We start from the raw sequence: 19,025 nt of genomic DNA, 5'->3' as shown, positions 1-19,025 counted from the left end.
TTGCAGACGATCTAGCACAGAGCTTACTTCACCTTACTCCAATGTCGAGGCTTGGTATAAGAAGTCCCTCTTGATCCACCTCCTTAATGCCGCTAAAATATATATCCCGCAAAAAATGGAAATGCTCAGATTCTCCTTCAATTGGTCAGTGGATAGCTGTGGTAAATGAAATTAACCTGGTGGAACAATTGACGGCCACATTAAACCGAAAGGAGGAACAATTCAATAAAATCTGGTTTTACTGGCACTATTTCTGGTTCTCTCAAGATTATAACATCTTTATGGTCCCCTTGGTAGAGCAACCGTAACTGTGCATGTGTCCCTAAACATTTGCTTCCACAACCAACCCCCCCCCCCCTTTTTTTTTTTGTAGTAGCAGTCAGTACCATAGGTGTGCTCAGCCTTTTGCATTAGGGTATGCACCCCAAAGCTGAAACACACATGCCTTTCTCTGCAGCTTCAGCTGCACAAGACAGTGAATGAATGGGAAGTGCTCTGTGCTGAGCAGCTTTCTGTTCATTTACAAACTGAAGCATAGTAAACACAGTTTACCATGCTTCAGTTATGAATGAACACAGTGAGTGAGTGTGTTCCCACTCTCCATTCTGAAATATCCCCCACAGGAGCCAGGGGGAGAGGAGAGGAGGGAAACCAGCAGCACTGTGTGATTGGGGGGGTACAACACAGGGGGAAGCCCAGGCAATAGGGAGAATCAGCATCACACGCAGTGATTAGAGTGTGCCCTGGTACACCCCCTGCACATGCCTATGGTGAGTACCATTGTCACCCTAGGACAGGAGGTATGTCACTGGCCTGATCACCAGGTGAAAATAAAGTAAAATGAGCCTGAAAAAATAAAAACTAACGCAGCTACCACAAAGATCTATATTGAACAAACATCTTCATGGCAGAAATAATTTCAATAAATGCTGTAGTTTTTAAAATACTGAAAATGTACTTATTTAATAAGTGAAAGCCTATACAAGACAAACAAAAAAAGTATAACTAAAGGCAAAACTTTTTTCTTAGTTTTGGATAGAGGGCAGAGAGATTAGAACACCTGTCAGGTTTTTTTGCTGTCTGTGCCCCTGTTAAAGAGATCTGCCCTCCCTATTTGTCCTGTTTACCATTATCATTGCAAGTAAAAGTAAAAGAAAATCCCAACTTTAGGGTTGTCCCCAGAAAAGTAATAGAGAGGAATTATTACAATGGGGACACTAGTTCTGGGGACCTGGGGGCCCCCAAGAAATTCTCTTAATTTTTAGGTATTTCCTCTCACCTTCTGTTTGGCTATGGGGCAGGAAGTGAAGATGGGAAATGGGACACAGATGGGAGAAAAACATCTGACAGGGGTTATAACCCTCCCCTACTCTATCCAAAATGAAAAAAAAAAAGTTTTGCCACTTAAAATTGCTGTATTGATGGTCAGTGTGGATTTGTCCAGTTCTGTAGATGGACTGAATTGTGCAAAACAGTATAAATTCAATTCTATTGGTAATAAATTTATTTTCATCGTAAAAAAATAGACATCTATGCAGATTAAGAAAAACTGAAAAAATCAAACTAGTAATCTCTGTACAGGTAGGTGTAATGAAAGAATTATACATACAGGTTTCACATTTTGCAAATAAATGGTGGTACCCACAGCAAGCAGAATGGAACTTTCCTTCTCCTAGAGTATAAAACTGAGGGAAGCATCTGATTTTGTTGGCATGAGCAACACCACATTATCTTTGTATGCCATTTATTATTTTGGATGGATGCTTTAGTGTAGAATATGCATCAATAACCATTGGCCATATACATCAATGTGAAAAAGAGAATGTCGTTTTATCCCAAAAAAAATTAACTGCTAAAATATGAATTTGTATACCATTGGGTATACTTTGCTAAGTAGTTACCCTTAGGAACTTACTTTCCTTAAATTAGTGTAGACCAGCCTTTCTCAAGTTTATTACCCTAGAGCAGTGATGGCGAACTTTGGCACCCCAGATGTTTTGGAACTACATTTCCCATGATGCTCATGCACTCTACAGTGTAGTTGAGCATCATGGGAAATGTAGTTCCAAAACATCTGGGGTGCCAAGGTTCGCCATCACTGCCTTAGAGGAACCCCCAAAATATTTTTCAAGTCTCAGGGCAACCCTACTAAAACCAATTCATGAGGGGTCATTGGGAAAAATGTACCTTACATTGGTGGTAAGTGGAAAGAATGCAATTATGGGCATCCGCAGGTAGGGGCAAGGGGGGTCAAGTGCCCCCCCTGGAATCAGGGATCGGATCAGCATTGTTAAATTCAGCACAGTGGCATCGCTATGGGGGTGCGGGCAGCCTGCACCCGGGTGCCACCCGCCAGTGGGGTGACACCATCAAGTTGTTGTCAAGCCCCCCCTATCAGTGTAGTGTGATTGCGGGCTCTTTTCCCTGCTCAGTCCAGCAGAGAACTCGGCGGTGCTGTGACAGGAGAAAGGCAAGCTGCGGGTTGTCAGAGGTCTCCCCCGCTCGCCCTCACCTTTCTCCTGTCAGGGAGAAGAGATGGGGGCTCTCACCAGGTTCCCCACCCAGCTTCAAGCCCACTCTGTTCCTTCTCCATTGGCCATAACTGAGGGCCAATCAAAGGAGACTAGGAGAGGAGAGCATCATGGGACATGTAGTCCCAAAGATTGGTGACCCCATTTTCCACAGGGAGGAGGCTACAGCTCAATCAAGAGAGAGATTGAGAGACTGCAACCAGGAAAAAAACTGAGGGAGAGAGTGCTACAGGGCAAAGAACGAGGTATGTGCTGGCTGGAAGCCAGAGAGAGCCACGCTGCCCAGTTCCACCAGAGAGAGAGCCACGCTGCCCAGCGCCACCAGAGAGAGTGTCACGCTGCCCAGTGCCACCAGATAGAGTCACGTTGCCTAGCGCCACCAGAGAGAGAGCCACGCTGCCCAGCGCCACCAGAGAGAGCCACGCTTCCTAGCACCACCAGAGATAGAAAGACTGAGCCACTGCCAGGGTACAGACATGCTACACTACTGACCAGAGTCGCCCCCGGGGAACCCAGAGTGAGCGATCAACCAGCTGTCACTGCTGTAGTTTTGCTGGGTCTGGTAAGAGGGCCTGTTGGCCATTATCCATTACTTATCCTAGGGACTGTACTACATCTGTAGTTTCTGACTATGATAATGTGATAATGACATGTTAAAAAAGGGCGTGGCGCATGAGTGACCCTAAAATGATCCCCCCCTCGGAAAAAAGTTCTGCGAACGCCCATGAATGTAACCCGTGGTTGTCAGAATGCCACTGTTGCAGATATCCAAAAAGATCCTTGGGGTAATGCTGCTGCACTATTAAATAGGAGGTCAACCAGTTACAGCTCACGGAACACCTAGCTACCTCCGGAGGGTTCCATGGAAATCTGGTGGAGAATGGCTGGTGTAGAGCAAACAGTGAAGTGAAATTTTTGGTTATTGCTATTTGGCTATTGCTAGACTGATTTAGAGCCCACTCAACACTAATTTGTGCATGCTTTTGCAAAGGTATTAGGCTGGGTTCACACTTATGCGAATTTGAGATTGTGTCCGGCTCTCTATGGAGCCGGTTCACACATCTCCGAAGCAGCTCTGGTGTGAATTGCACAGGGGTCCTGTGTGTCTTCTGGTCCATTTCAGGTCTGAATTCAGCCAAAAATTCGGGCTGAAATCAGACCTGAAACGGTGAACGGGGACGCACTGGACCTCTGCTGGGAGCCGCTCCATGCTGTGGTGTGAATCCAGCCTTAGTGCATTGGTATTCATTTTTAATGGCTTCCCAACGCAAAACATCCACCTACACTATGGTGAACCACACAGGTGTGAAAGTTATATGCCTTGTGCTGCATTGCCAAAAAATAGTGCAGGTGTGTTTTGGGATGCCTGATTGCACTGAGGAGCCCTAAGCAAATTCTTAGCGGTTTTCTCCGATTGATATAAGAAACCGGGGGGGGGGGGGGGTAATATACCACAGAGGTGCACATCCCAGCCTAAAAGGTTACAGCATTTTAAGAAGACATTAGGGAACATAAATATATAATTTAAAATTCAGTTTTCAACTTGGCTGTAAATGCTTTCACATTTTTAACTAGTACTGTAACATCCATGCAAAATAAATATTCTTCCTGTAGTGCTATCAGATGCTGGTTGGGAAGGCGGGGTCAGTGGTGACACACTTGGTAACCTCTCCCCCTTCACTGGGATTTCCATAGATGCTCGTCATAACACCATCATGCTAGCGCTTCATCATTTCCTGGCCTTCAGCTCACGGGCCATCTGACAGAGGGCGCATGGTCCACAGAATACAAGGCGCACCCAGTCATTGCAGATACTTCCCTGGAGGAGGAAAACAGAGCTAACTTAGAGATAACACTCAGACATTGTGAATTATTTTGAAAGGATAGATGTATGAAGAATTAATAAAGAATGAGGCTGCTTGCTAAAAGGGATTTACAGTGGAACTGTGGTAAAATAAGATACAGTACATCTGGAAAGTATTCACAGCGCTTCAGTTTTTCCACATTTTGTTATGTTACAGCCTTGTTCCAAAATGGATTACATTCATTATTTCCCTCAAAATTCTACAAACAAAACCCCATAATGACAACATGACAAGTTTGTTTAAAATCTTTGCAAATTTAATAAAAAAAAAAAAAAATGTACATAAGTATTCAAAGCCTTTGCTCAATGCTTTGTTGAAGTACCTTTGGCACCAATTACAGCCTCAAGTCTTTCTGAGTATGATGCTACAAGCTTGGCACACCTATTTTTGGGCAGTTTCTCCCATCCTTCTTTGCAGGACCTCTCAAGCTCCATCAGGTTGGATGGGGAGCATCCGTGCACAGCCATTTTCAGATCTCTCCAGAGATGTTCAATTGGGTTCAAGTCTGGGCTCTGGCTGGGCCACTCAAGGACATTTACAGAGTTGTCCTGTAGCCACTCCTTTGTTACAGTGGCTGTGTGCTTAAGGTCGTTGTCCTGTTGGAAGATGAAACTTCGCCTCAGTCTGAGGTCCAGAGTGCTCTGGAGCAGGCTTTCATCAGGGTTGTCTCTGTACATTGCTGCATTCATCTTTCCCTCGATCCCGACTAGTCTCCCAGTTCCTGCTGAAAAACATCCCTACAACATGATGCTGCCACCACCATGCTTTACTGTAGGGATGTATTGGTCAGGTGATGAGCGATGCCTGGTTTCCTCTAGACATAACACTTGTCATTCAGGCCAAAGAGTTCAATCTTTGTTTGATCAGACCAGAAAATGTTGTTCCTCGTGGTCTGAGAGTTCTTCAGGTGCCTTTTAGCAAACTCCCTGTGGGCTGTCATGTGCCTTTTTCATCTGGCCACTCTACTATACAGGCCTGATTGGTGGAGTTCTGCAGAGATGTTTGTTCTTCTGGAATGTTTTTCTCTCTCAACAGAGAAATGCTGGAGCTCTGTCAGAGTGACCATCGGGTTCTTGGTCACCTCCCTGACTAAGGACTTTCTCCCCCGATCGCTCAGTTTGGCCGGGTGGCCCTCTCTAGGAAGAGTCCCGGTGGTTGCAAACTTCTTCCATTTAGGGATGATGGAGGCCACTGTGCTCATTGGGACCTCCAATGCTGCATAAACGTATCTGTACCCTTCCCCAGATCTGTGCGTCAATACAATCCTGTCTCGGAGGTCTACAGACAATTCCTTGGACGTCATTTGGTTTGTGCTCTGACATGCACTGTTAATCTTATATAGGCAGGTGTGTGCATTTCCAAATCATGTCAAATCAACTGAATTTACCACAGGTGGACTCCAATCAAATTGTAGAATCATCTCAAGGATGATCAGTGGAAACAAGATGCACCTGAGTTCAATGTTGAGTGTCAATGGCAAAGGCTGTGCATACTTACAGTATGTACATGTGATTTTTTTTTTCATTTTTTATTTTTAATAACTTTGCAAAGATTTCAAACAAACTTCTTTCCCATTGTCATTATGGGGTATTGTTTGTAGAATTTTGCAGAAAATAATGAATTTAATTAATTTTGAAATAAGCCTGTAACATAACAAAATGTGTAAAAAGTGAAGCGTTGTGAATACTCTCCGGATGCACTGTACATGGTTCAGTTTGTCAATAGCATTATCATATTGGTGTTCCACCTCCCCAACATTTTTACTACTGCTTATTACAAGAGTGCACGGTTACCAGGCATGTACTGGCCATTGGGACTACAGGGAGTTTCCCGGTGGGCCGATGGCTCAGTGGGCCGATTTCAGTGACAGTGGACCGCTGCCTCCCTCCAGTCCTCTGTCCCCCCCCCCCCCCGCAGTGCTCACCTCCTCTCCCTGGCTAGTTATGCAGCGCGCCTGAATACAGACATGATGCTCAGGAGTCAACACTTAGAAGCTCATCATACGATCTGGAAGGAGGGCGGCCTCACTTTCCTGCCTAATCTTGTTCCATTGGGGGGGGGGCGCCAAACTGATTCTTTGCCCCAGGTGAAATAATGTCTAGCTTCCCCACTGATACTGCCTATAAGAGAAATAATGTAGAACGGCTAATAGCTAGTGGGGGGGGGGGCTTGGGTGGCAAGCCGGCATGGGAGAGACCTGTCAAAGTGGGCCAGTCTGGGTGAAGTCCAGGGCCAAATTTTTGTCCCAGTCCAGCCCTGACGGTTACAGTTACAGAAGTCCCAGTTTCAGTTGCCAAATAATCAGAACAGTTGTCAATCAGCCAGTAGGAGCACTGACAACAACACAACGGATTGGATGAGATTATTCAAAGATTTGTACAAAACTACAGCTATGCTTTAGGAATTCTATTTTTTAATCCTGACTATAATAAAGAAAATATATACAAAGCCACCATACATTCTCTTAAAATAAACATATTTTAATGGTAAAGACAGAAGAAATGACTTTGTGCCTTATGCTTAGTCTAACCCGTACCGGGATGTGGTATCGTTCTCTGATGCCAGTGCGCATGGCCAGTGTGGCTCCTCCTAAAATCGGCAAACAGCAGCACTCGTAGTCTGAGGCTATTTTGCACGCCAGAATGCCAGGGACAAATGTTCCGCAAAGGCCTGCAAGAGAGAAGAACTTGGGTTAATGAAAGTCAAAAAAGAGCCCAAGAAAGTGGGCTCAAGAATGCTCATTTCAGCTGGAAGTGGAGTGGTGTCATACACTGGACTAGCGAGCTTGTGGGGGACAGACAAGTATAGAACTAGGAGCTGCTTTTTTTTTCAGGAGCTGCTGGGGGATCCACTTTTTGTTTCAATCATAGGTGTGCTCAGGGGGTGTGCCAGGTGTGCCTGGGTACACCCTAATCACTATGTGCGGTGCCAATTCCCCCTACTGCCCCCCTTGTTTCAGGATGGAGAGCAGGGGAAGGGGCTAATAATATGAAATTTACTGCCCCCTACCTTTTCTTTTTTATGTATATTCTCTTTTTAATAATATAAAATATTAAAAAAAAAATTCTTACATGACACTTGATTATCATTTTCCAATACAATTCACATGAAACTTCTGACAAACCCTCACCCCCCCCCCCCCCCCCCCCAAAAAAAAAAAAAAAAAAAAAAAAAGGAAAGCCCAACAAAACATATCCCCCTCCCAATCCTCCATCCCCTAAGGATCCCACACCTTCTCTTTCTTATCAATTCCGGTGTCGTCCCTACTCCTCTGTGCCCCAGAAGATCCAATATCCTAGTCCACATCTGCCAACAATATCGGGTGCTCAACACATCCATATAACTCAAAGTTTTTTTTAAATCCAACCATTTCCCCCAGATGGTATAATATTTCCCTAGGGAACCTTCTTCTGTATACATTGTTTCTTCAATAAACCTTACCCAGTTGATTTTAAAGGCTCATTCTCTCATGCTCAGGACTTTTGATGTTGGCCAAAACCTCGGTATCAGGCCCCTTTCCTTTTCTGAATGAACACACTCACTCACTGTTAACTGGAGCATAGTAAACTGTTTACTATGCTTCAGTTCATGAATGAACAGGAAGCCACTCAGCACAGGGCACTTCCCATTCATTCACTGTCCAGCGCAGCTGAGGCTGCAGAGAAAGACCATGTGTGTTTGAGCTTTGGGGTGCACATCCTAATGCAATAGGCTGCGCACACCTATGGTTCAGTGGACAAATCAAACTGAACTTTGAATATAGGAATATAAATTTACCCATTTTTTTTTTTATATTGTGGCGAACTGCAGTGCAGTGCTTTGCATGCTACTGTGACAGTGCATTGGGGTGGCCCTCAAATGAATGGCAATTTACCATGGTACAAGTGTTCCTGCAACAGAGTGAAGGGGTCCTAAAGGTAAAAGAATCTGTCTTCAGTTTGAGCACCCAATCATATAAAGGCGCTAATACTACCCACCTCCCGGCACCACCCTCTGCATTCAAACAAATGGCACCACCTCGGCTGGGAAGCTGAGATCGTTTTTTTTTTTTTTTAATTTCAGGCTTCCCAGCCTAGAGGTGAGATGTGAGGTCTTATTGACCCCATATATCACTGTAAAGAGCACCTGTCATGCCATATTCCTATTACAAGGGATGTTTTACATGTAATAGGAATAATAGTAATAGAATAAAAGTGATAATTTTTTTTTTTTTTTAAGTGTCAAATTAACAATAAAAAAAAAAAAAGTAAAGCGCCCCTGTCCCCGTGTGCTCACATGCAGAAGCGAACGCATACGTAAGTCCCACCCACATATGAAAACGGTGTTCAAACCACACATGTGAGTTATAGGCGCGAACGTTAGAGTGAGAGAAATAATTCTAGCCCTAGACCTCCTCTGTAACTCAAAACATGTAACCAGTAAAACATTTTAAAGCAGTGGCTATGGGAATTTTTAAACACCGAAGTTTTGCGCCATTCCACGAGCGTGTACAATTTTGAAGCGTGACATGTTAGGTACTGTATCTATTTACTCGACGTAACTTCATCTTTCACATTATGCGAAAAAATTGGGCTAACTTTAATGTTTTGTTTTGTTTTTTTTTAAGCATGAAACAAAAAAAAAGTGTTCGAAAAATTGCTGCGCAAATACCGTGCGAGATAAAAAGTTTCAACAACCGACAATGTAGTCTCTAGGGTCTTTTCTAAAAAAAACATATATATTGTCTGTGGGTTCTATGTAATTTTCTAGCAAAAAAATGATGAATTTTACATGTAGAAGAGAAATGTCAGAATTGGCCTGGATGGGAAGTGGTTAATGACCCATAGTGAAAATGTCTTAAATGCCAACACAAAGCAAGTTCAGACTGGTGCAGAGGTTGAAGTATTGCAGTGACAGAGGTTTGTCTAGCGATCAGAGCTAGTTAGAAAACAGACTGCCAGCCTACAGGAAAATCTCAGTGCATCAGGCCCATTTGTTCCCTCATCATAATTTCTAAACTTTAGGGAAGAATAGATAGTCATTAATATGCCTTTTAGGTACATTGTAAAACCTATAATACATACAGATGCCCATGTCTGCACAGCAGTCCATAATATCGGAGCTCCATTGGCTGGTAGTATAGGCCGGCATTGCCTGGGGCTGCATGGTCACTGGATAAGACATGGTGGTGACCTTAAATAGAACACAAATAATACATCATCAATCAGGCTGGGAAACAGTAAGTATATACTGAACCTCATACACCTTAATACCGGACAGATCTACTAGACATAATCTGCAGAGGACCTGTGTTTTGACTCTACAGGGCCAAGCAACAAGTTTACTTTAACGCTGGCCCCTGCAGATGCTGATACTTTTCTTTAGTGGCGAAAATAGTCACAAAAGGGCCCCTGTGCATTTACTAGACATGTGCATTCGTTATCGTCCGAAAGCATTTTCGCCCGAATTTCGGGGATTTTCGCGTTTGTTTTAACAACACGATAACAAACGCGCAGAATCCGAAATCCAAAAGATCCGAAATAAAAAAATGCTTTATTTTCGTGTCCTTTATAGTTTCATATCATTGCAACAACAGTTCGATATAAATAGAAGATTCGACATGACAGTGACAATAGCGATCTGTGTCTATCGAACCTGCGGTAATATCGTTCAACATGAAGATTCGACGAAGCAGCTAAAAACATAATAATGATTATTACTTGTCAAACAACATTAGGATTCTACTATAGCTTGTGGGCAGAGCATTCGACCAGAAATGTACGATGGCGGCTTTGTACAGTTTAGCTGCTTTATCGAATCTTCCTAGAACATCCGACAGACACCATAATGCCACGTACACACGAGTGGACTTTTCGACCGGACTGGTCCAACGGTCTATTCGACGGACTTTCGGCGGACTTCTGATGGACTTTCCTAATGAACGGACTTGCCTACACACGATCACACCAAAGTCCAACGGATTCGTACGTGATGACGTACGACCGGACTAAAATAGGGAAGTTGATAGCCAGTAGCCAATAGCTGCCCTAGCGTCAGTTTTAGTCCGTCGGACTAGCATACAGACGAGCGTATTTTTCGACCGGACTCGAGTCCGTCGGAAAGATTTGAAACATGTTTTATATCTAGGTCCGTCTGACTTTTGGGGGAAAAAAGTCAGCTGGAGCCCACACACCATCGAATTGTCCGACGGAGTCCGGTCCGCCGGACTAAGTCTGCCGGAAAGTCCGTTGGTGTGTACGCGGCATAAGTCTTCAATTGACAGATTCAACCTTAATTAATTTGGATTTTCATAGGAATGCATTTTTCAACGAAATTAAAGAAATAAAAACAAATTTCGGGAGTAACTACATAAAAAAATTTGCGGGACGAAACTAAAATTCCAAAACAAAATATTTCAGTGTGCACATGTCTAGAATTTACAGGCCACATTCAATTAATGCTCAAATACATACTCGCTGTGCATTAATTGAATTCAAAAGAGGTGAGCAGTTTTCAAGCCTATGTGACATAGGAATGGGAAGGGAAGCATAATTAGCTGGTAGAGCTAAAGTTCACAATTTGCCAATAAGACAAGACCCAAAGTTGCCCTCATTTATTATTTTAGATTTGATAAAAATGATATTTTCTTCTGAGATCTGTATGGGAGCTTAAATTAATTTAAGCACTGGCCTGGCTATCTAGTACCCTTGGCATTTGAGAGCAGGACCAGTGTGTCAAAGGCTGTACCTGTGTCCGGTCAGGATTTAAGACAAAACAGGCAGCTCTTGCTTCTTACATGCTTTTGCAGATGAGTTCTAAAGGAAACTTGTACTCCTGCCCCAGTACCCAGGGCCGCTGATAAGGCAGTACAGCCAGCCCTCCTGTACTTGGCCCCACCAGTTCAAAAGGGGGTCCAGTCACCTGCTGAGCAGGAGGGACAGCTGTACTGTATTGTAGACACCAATCCTCTTTTGCCTTCCCCTGCAAAACTGCCAGCTATCCCTCTGGCTGCACTACAGGGAAGTGGTTCTAGCACATGGACCCCTTCCATCTGCTGTCCAGGCTCCCCTGTGTGCCCTTTTCCCCCTCAGCGCTGCTGGCTTCCCTCCTCTTCACTCCTGCCAGCAGCTAAAGGGGGATGTTTACGAATGGAGAGCAGGGGAAGGGACCAGTAAAGGTATAATTTATTGGCCCCTTCCTTTCCTGAAAGAACACAGTGAGTGATAGGTAGCAATCACTCCTGTGTCTATTCATCACTGAAGCACAGTAAAGTGTGTTTACTATGTTTCTGTTTGTGAATGAACAAGAAGCCTCAGAGCGCTTCCAATTAATTTATCTTTGCAACTGAGGCTGCAAAGAAAGGGACTGATAAAATCGATGTCCTCAGTCACTTCTGGTATGGGGACCCTGTCAGGTAGGCTGCTTGGGGCCCCTGTGATTTCTAACAGCAGCCCTGCCACTACCCATTCAAATTCCAGCTGTCATTTTTCCAGTAGAGATATAGAGACTGAAGGGTGGACCCAACTGGTTGCTACAGGCAAGAACAACACTTTTTATACACAAGGCCCAAGGTAATCAGTTTGTGATGTCAACATATGCAAAAGCTAAGTCTCAAGATGAGAACATCTTAAGGAACAGCTGGAGGTCCCCTGAGAAAGGTCACAACATCACATCAGTTATTTCCAGGTTCATCTAATATTCCGAGAAGAGTTGTAATTATACCAGGTCTCTAGAGATAAGTGGGAGTCACAGTCTGCACATTCATCAAAATGTTATTTCTAAAATCTACAGTTTCCTGTTACTACTGATCCACGTCAACAACCCTGACATTCTGAAAAAAAGCTCTTTCCCTCTCTGTAAATAGTAGTATGGGACTGAATAGAGGATTTTAAAAAGTGCACCTGTCATAAGAAAAATGTGCAGGCTGTCACTGTTGGCCTTCTTCTGAAAATGCTAGCTCTCTGGATTTAATATAAAGTCACTGACCTGGAAGTGGCATGCATCAAACACACATCAAAAAAGTCAGAAATGTTTATATTTATGCTTGTTCCAGGTCAGTGTTGCCAAAGCATTATGGACAATCAGGCAGCTAACATTTTAAGAAGAAAAAGTCCTCAATGGTAGCCTACATATTATTTTTGTTTTTCTAGTTTTGGATAGAGCTTGACAAGGATAAAACTTCTGTAAGATTGCCATTGATTCCCTAATGAGGAGATTCACCTTTACCAATGTGACCACTGTCACTAGGACAGAATGACTAGAAATCTAATATGCTAAAGTTGTCACTGCTGGCAGTCTTATGCCCTGTACACCCGTTCGGACTTTCCGATGGAAAATGTGCGATCGGAGCTTGTTGTCGGAAATTCCGACCCTGTGTGGGCTCCATCGGACTTTTTCCATCGGAATTTCCGACACACAAAGTTTGAGAGCTGGCTCTAAAATTTTCCGACAACAAAATCCGTTTGCGTAAATTCCGATGGTGTGTAGACAATTCCGACACACACAGTGCCACGCATGCTCGGAATCAAGCAGAAGAGCCGCACTGGCTATTGAACTTAATTTTTCTCGGCTCATCGTACGTGTTGTACGTCACCGCGTTCTTGACGTTCAGAATTTCTGACTAACTTTGTGTGACCGTGTGTATGCAAGACAAGTTTGAACCAACATCCGTCGGAAAAAATCTGATGGATTTTGTTGTCGGAATGTCTGATCGTGTGTACAGGGCATTAGAGCTGTGTCATCCAATGGGGTAACCTGTTTACCTACAAAAGGTGGGAATTCTCCCCTTACTGCTGGTTACGTTCTTAAAACAGAAGAGAAAGGAAGTCTTCAATCCAAAGTAAAAATGGCTGGAGGTTGGCTTTATCAATAACATTTTGGCTGTAATTCAATACTTTATGGTAATGTAAATAAGTGCATATATGTATTTGCCAATTACATATTAAGGCTCTGCTTCCTGCTTAGGCTAGAGCTCCATGGTCGATTTTCTGAACGCACAGTTTAAAAAAGAAATCACAGGCAGACAATGGCCTGTTTAAGGTTTCTTGCGGTTTCCAGCAATAAGATCTCTACACTGAGTCTCCAGGCCATACCAGGGCCACCAATTTCTGATTTTTAATTTGACATTATAAGGAGTAGAAAGAAAACCAAAAAGTGGTGGAACAGTCCCAGGGTGGGTGTCAACTACGGTGTGGGGGGGGGGGAATTACACTTCAGAACATTGGACGACTCAGTCCATAATATTTTACCTATAAATTAGATACTTTAGGTAGACAGGTTCTTTTACCATACACATCTGAGCAATCGCTACTCATGTCACAAAGAACATTCACATTAGGTTAAAATAAATATATTTAAAAAAAACTAATTTTAATGTGAAATAACCATAGCAATTTATCCGAATTCTAAAATGTATTTCTCGCTATCTTAAAGTGTTACTAAACCCAGGACCTATTCACTATATCTGGTCTCCCACAGTACACAGAACATTGAAATTGTTTTAGTAAATATAAACTGCTAAATACCCTTTCTCATCAGTCTTGTGACTTCTATCAGTGTCCAGCCAAGCACTGGTTAATGCTTGTAGGAGGAGTTTTCTGACTGCTCTATGAGGCTACAGGACCCCTGACCCTCTGTCTGGACAGTGCTGATTGGCCCTGTGCTGATCGCATGCACCGTCCCAAGAAGAAAAAAAAAGACCCCTCTAGCAATACACACCAAACTGAGCATGTGCAGCCTGACTCTATAGACTCTGTGTTATCAGGAAATATATTGGGGACAGTGGAAGGAGGGGATGATCAGAGAAACCAGGATCAAACAGCCTTTTTACACAATGCAGAGGATTAATTCCTTAGGATCCACAGTGAGTATAACAAGCATGCTTTACTGCATATACAGACTGATTTTACTGTTGTGGGTTTAGTAACACTTTAAGAAAATTGAAACAGCTGGAGTTAATGGGTTACTTTAAAATTCCACATTGCTTTCTGTACTCTTTCACTGAATAACCCAGATAGCTTTATAATAAACCAAGTGAAAAAGTGAGTCAAGTCACTGTAACAATCTACAGAATCTTAACGTATAAATAAAGAGCAAATAGAAACCCTGCATTGTACTTGTGTTTGCTTAAAAACAATATGTGAAGATCGAAGATCTAAACTGAAATTAATTTTGGATACGGATAGGATCTAAAAAATAGGCAAAAAAGACAATTATTATGACTTTGCATAAAAGATTCTCTTATTTTGGAAGCCAACCCAACTGAATCATTTTTATGGAGCTGGGTGAGTTTGGATAATTTTTGATTGACTGCCATTGGTTATAATGCTTAGCACATCAACATTTGGTGCTGCACTGCCGTAATGAATATGCAGTTAGGTGGATAGCGCTGGCTCCCCAAGCAGGTGTGGTTGCCCTGAGTAACATGAAGTGGCTCAAGTGAGTTAGAAGAAGCCTGAAAAAAGCCTGTTGATGGTCCAAGCTGCAGAGGTGCCCATTGTTGTGTGGTTAAGGATGGATTAGAATCATCTGGTATAATAAACATCAAATAGCTTTATTTCACACAAAAAAAGACACTTTTCATGGCTTCAAATTGTCAAATATTCAGTTAGGAGGAATCACTGATGTTTCTCATTGCCTGGTGGTCTAGGTCAGCTCAAGTCTTCCATTGCATTGACTCTGACTTGACCTAGACCACCAGGGAATGAGAAACATTGGTGTATCACCCTTAACTGATGAAGTGGCATTTTAAAGCCATAAAACATGTCTTTTTGGTAAAATAAAGCAATTTGATGTTTATTATACCAGACAACTCTGATCCATCCTTAACCACAAGACGATGGGCACCTCTGCGACTTATTCCACCAACAGGTTTTTTTCAGACCTCTCCTAACTCACCTAGTTCAACCTACCTGAGAGCCCTAAAGCATGAAGAGTGACCTTTGTAATCCTGCATGGGGACAGGGTATTCTTCACCTGCATTCACAGAAGGTTGCGTGCTTCTACCTGATGGGGTTACCACAACCTTAGCAGATGTAAGTCATTTTCTTGCTTTTTGTTCTATTGTTAAACCTCTTTGAGTTAAGCGCTATATTTAAATCACTCACTACACTAAAAGGGCTCTCCTGCTTCCCTATTTTCTTTTCCAGTGGACACCCCAAGTTGCCCCATGAGTCCTTAACCAGCTCTGGCCAAACCCTTTGGGCCAAAATAAGCTTGCATGTTCATGCTACAATTATTCAATTGCACAGCAGTTGGCTCTTAAAAACCCAAAAGAGGTTGAATAAAGATGAGTCGGCTGCATGCAGCACTAAGTTAAGTTTAAATTGACATTTGTACCACATAGGCTCCAGCTTTACCAAAATAGATTCATATGTCCGTTAATGAGATGCAATGCCACTTAAACATACTGCAGTTTAAAATGCATTTATATACATATATTTTATTATTATTAATAATAATAATAATAATAATCATAATAATAATAATATAATATGTGTGCTGTTCTTATCTATCCGTATTATAGTTCAGTGCCCATCCAGAATTGCAGAAAGCAGCCTCAGACAGAAAGAAATGATGAGAAAAGTCACCATAGCTGAAACTTACTTGTGCTGCAGAGATATCCTGAATAAAGATGCTGATTGTAAAGTCTGCCTTGAGTTAGGTATTTATACAGTACCACTGAGCCAAATCTGGGAGGATACTGCAGGTAACTTGACCTTGGGTTTCCAACACCTCCCTTAGCATCATGTAACAGTTACCTTCCTAATCTCTGTATCATCTACAAGGTGCTGCTCCCATCCCAACTGCTACCTCTCTGCCCCCGCCTGCCTACCCCAACCCCTGCTGTTTGTTGGGGATACATGTTGCTAGCAACAAAAGTAGACTCTGGAAACTGACTTTATGCTTTACACGCCAATAATAAACTTAGGACTCCTTAGCTTAGCATCTAGTACACATTTTCCAACTCAAAATGATGTTTTGCCCCCTTCTTCCAATTCACTGTCTTTTTTTAAATAATTATTTGCCTTCATTCCTCCTGTTTTTCTCATTTCTTTTACTATCTTTTTTTTTTTTTTGCTCCATTGCTTTTCTACCTTTCATTTTTTTTTCTTTCATGTCCTTTTGGACTATATGACCTTTGTATCTTCTTTCCTTTTTTTCTCACTAGCATTTTACATTCCTTACCCTTTTAGTTATTTATTTATTTGTTGCCCCCATCTTTACTCTTTCTACCACTTTGATTTTGTGGTTTGAGATAACAAAATAATACTGCAAATACTAAAATACTATGCAAATATTAACTAAAAAAAATGATTGAAGTATTACTCAATCCAATGGGAGAGAATCCCCACTATACTGTGTATACTGAAAACACACTGGGTGTGTCCAGCTTGGCTTTTTATCTGACTGACCACTCTGTATACAATGCCAGTATTTTCTCATTACTGTTTTTTTTTAAATATGTTTTAAATAGGTTTCCATTAAACTTAAAATGGAAATATGGGCAAAAAAAAAAAGACATTATGATACCAGGGAAAACTGGGCCATTGCCCAGAGACACCCGCCCAAACACTCCCCACAGGGAAATGGCCAACCATGAAAAAGAAAGGAAAGAGAGGAAGGAGAGGCGGCAGGAGAGTACAAAAGACCCAAACCCTATTAGGTACAGGCATCTACAACCTCAGTAGTTGCTCACTAAATGAAAATGAGATACGTGTTCTGGATAGGGGACTCAAATTTGCCCCTGTACAGTACCTTAACATCCATAAGTACATTAGGAGTTTGAATATCAAAAAATATTTTTTATCTAATCCTGTTTAGACTCCTGTAGTAGATGTAGGAATTCACTCTAATCTTCGCAACAAGTCCACTTTTAACCCTTGAACACAGATAACAAATACTTGGAGGTGTTCAAAAATATGGTGTTTAATGATTTGGATGGGATAAGGATAAGGAAGGTGATGGATCCCCATTATATTAGGAAGGGCATGGAGTCATTAGAAGAGCGGAAGGAGATCATTATACGCCCTGCCGATAAGGGAGGTGGCCTGGTGATTTTGGACAAGACTGACTACCAAGCAGAGATGAGCCGGTTACTCATCAGATACATACAAAATTCTGACTAAGGACCCGATGTTAGATTTTAAGGACAAATTACATGTGTTGGTTGAGGAAGGTAAGGCCAAGGGTATATTTAATAAGAAGGAGGCAGCCTATTTGGAACCCCTGTTCTGTAGGACTCCCATAATATACTGTCTACCAAAGATCCATAAAGATAGTGCCAACCCACCGGGTAGGCCTATCGTAAATGGAATAGACTCTATCTCCTCTAGAGTTGGACAGTATATTGATTCCTTCTTGCAGCCATTAGTTCTTAAAACAGATGCATTCCTTAAAGATACTAAACACATTATACAGGTTCTTGAATCAATCAGTTGTACATCGTCCAGTATTATGGTCACCGCTGATGTCAGCTCTTTGGACACGGGGACGCATTGTCCTCTGTACAATGGGCTTTGACGTCCTCTGTTCTTCCTAGAAAACACAAAAAAGTTCCTCCTTAGTTGCCTTAGTTTTTGTTTATCAAGGAACTACTTCTGGTATGATCGACAATATTATTTGCAGACAAGAGGGGTTGCAATAGGGGCCCGCTTCGCTCCCAGTGTGGTCAATTTGTTCATGGCCCACTGGGAGGAAGAGGTCGTCTTTAAGAATCGCCCCCCTGAACTGTCTGCTATAGGAGGTTTATTTATGATCTCCTCCTTGTTTGGGAAGGGGATCCCTCTGGTCTTGACAGGTTCATTTTATCCATGAATGATAATTCCAAGAACATACAGCTTACTTGGAATATCAGTATGGAACGCATGGTCTTTCTTGACCTGGAGATCTCCAAAGAGGGTGATCATTTCTGTTTGTGCAATAATTTCAAGCCTGCTGATTGAAATTCTTATATCCCTCTGGGGAGTTGCCACCATAGGTCATAGTTGTGCAACATCCCCAGAGGTCAATACATCAGGCTCAGGCGGAATTGCACTCGCGAAGATGATTTTGTTTTTCAATCCTAGGTTCTTGCTTCTACATTCCAACAAAAGGCGTATGAGAAATCCGCCCTGGACAGTGAAATAGAGCGGGTGCGTAGTTTGGATAGAAATTCATTGGTTTCCAACCAGATTAGAGTGATACTGATGTTTCAAACTTTTAAATGGTATTAAATTACAATGTCCAACATAAAAAGTTTGAGAGGATTGTTCAAAAAAAATGGTCTATTCTCAAACAGGACAAGGTATTGGGCCCCCTTCTACCACAGCCGCCATCATTTATATACAAAAAAGCTCCCTCCCTCCATGATCATCTGGCACCTGGCATTGTTGACCCACCGACTCAGTCAGAAAGTGGGTTATTCTCATTCCTCTTTGGATTTTACGCTTGCAGTAAGTGTACCACCTGCAAGCATTCCAAATGTAATATCAAAAAGTGCAAAAACTTTGTGTCTTCACCTACTAATAAGTATAAATGGTGAACCACAGAGAGAAATGATAATTGTCTAGTAAGGTGTTGCCAACATCCCTTTTTCCATTTGTTGTATAAGGACCCTTAAAAAGGGACACAAGTACCCCCCGGTACAATGGGACTTTTAAGGGCGAACAGG

General features: G+C 42.4%; 1 protein-coding gene across 1 annotated transcript; it reads right to left on the bottom strand.

The window, feature by feature from the left end:
- Positions 1–935: 935 nt before the first annotated feature.
- On the bottom strand, positions 936–16,133 carry LOC141110612 (cornifelin homolog A-like). Its single transcript, XM_073602052.1, has 4 exons — positions 15,980–16,133; positions 9,460–9,568; positions 6,933–7,066; positions 936–4,350 (listed from the first exon to the last, which is right to left on the bottom strand). Exons 2-4 carry the CDS (start codon positions 9,557–9,559, stop codon positions 4,261–4,263), a joined length of 324 nt encoding a protein of 107 aa, XP_073458153.1. The 5' UTR covers positions 9,560–9,568; positions 15,980–16,133; the 3' UTR covers positions 936–4,260.
- Between the last annotated feature and the right edge of the window lie 2,892 nt (positions 16,134–19,025).

Source organism: Aquarana catesbeiana, linkage group LG10 (genome assembly GCF_042186555.1).
Source record: "Aquarana catesbeiana isolate 2022-GZ linkage group LG10, ASM4218655v1, whole genome shotgun sequence".
Classification (NCBI taxonomy): domain Eukaryota; kingdom Metazoa; phylum Chordata; class Amphibia; order Anura; family Ranidae; genus Aquarana; species Aquarana catesbeiana.
The sequence above is the reverse complement of the archived record's forward strand: the minus strand, read 5'-3'. Positions and strand labels throughout refer to the sequence as shown.

Coding starts and splice junctions, on each gene's coding strand:
- LOC141110612 (XM_073602052.1), bottom strand. CDS start 9,559: ATGTCTTATCCAGTGACCATGCAGCCCCAGGCAATGCCGGCCTATACT. Junction 7,067..9,459: donor CTGTGCAGACATGGGCATCT/GTATGTATTATA, acceptor TCTCTCTTGCAG/GCCTTTGCGGAACATTTGTC. Junction 4,351..6,932: donor GAGAACGATACCACATCCCG/GTACGGGTTAGA, acceptor TTCCTCCTCCAG/GGAAGTATCTGCAATGACTG.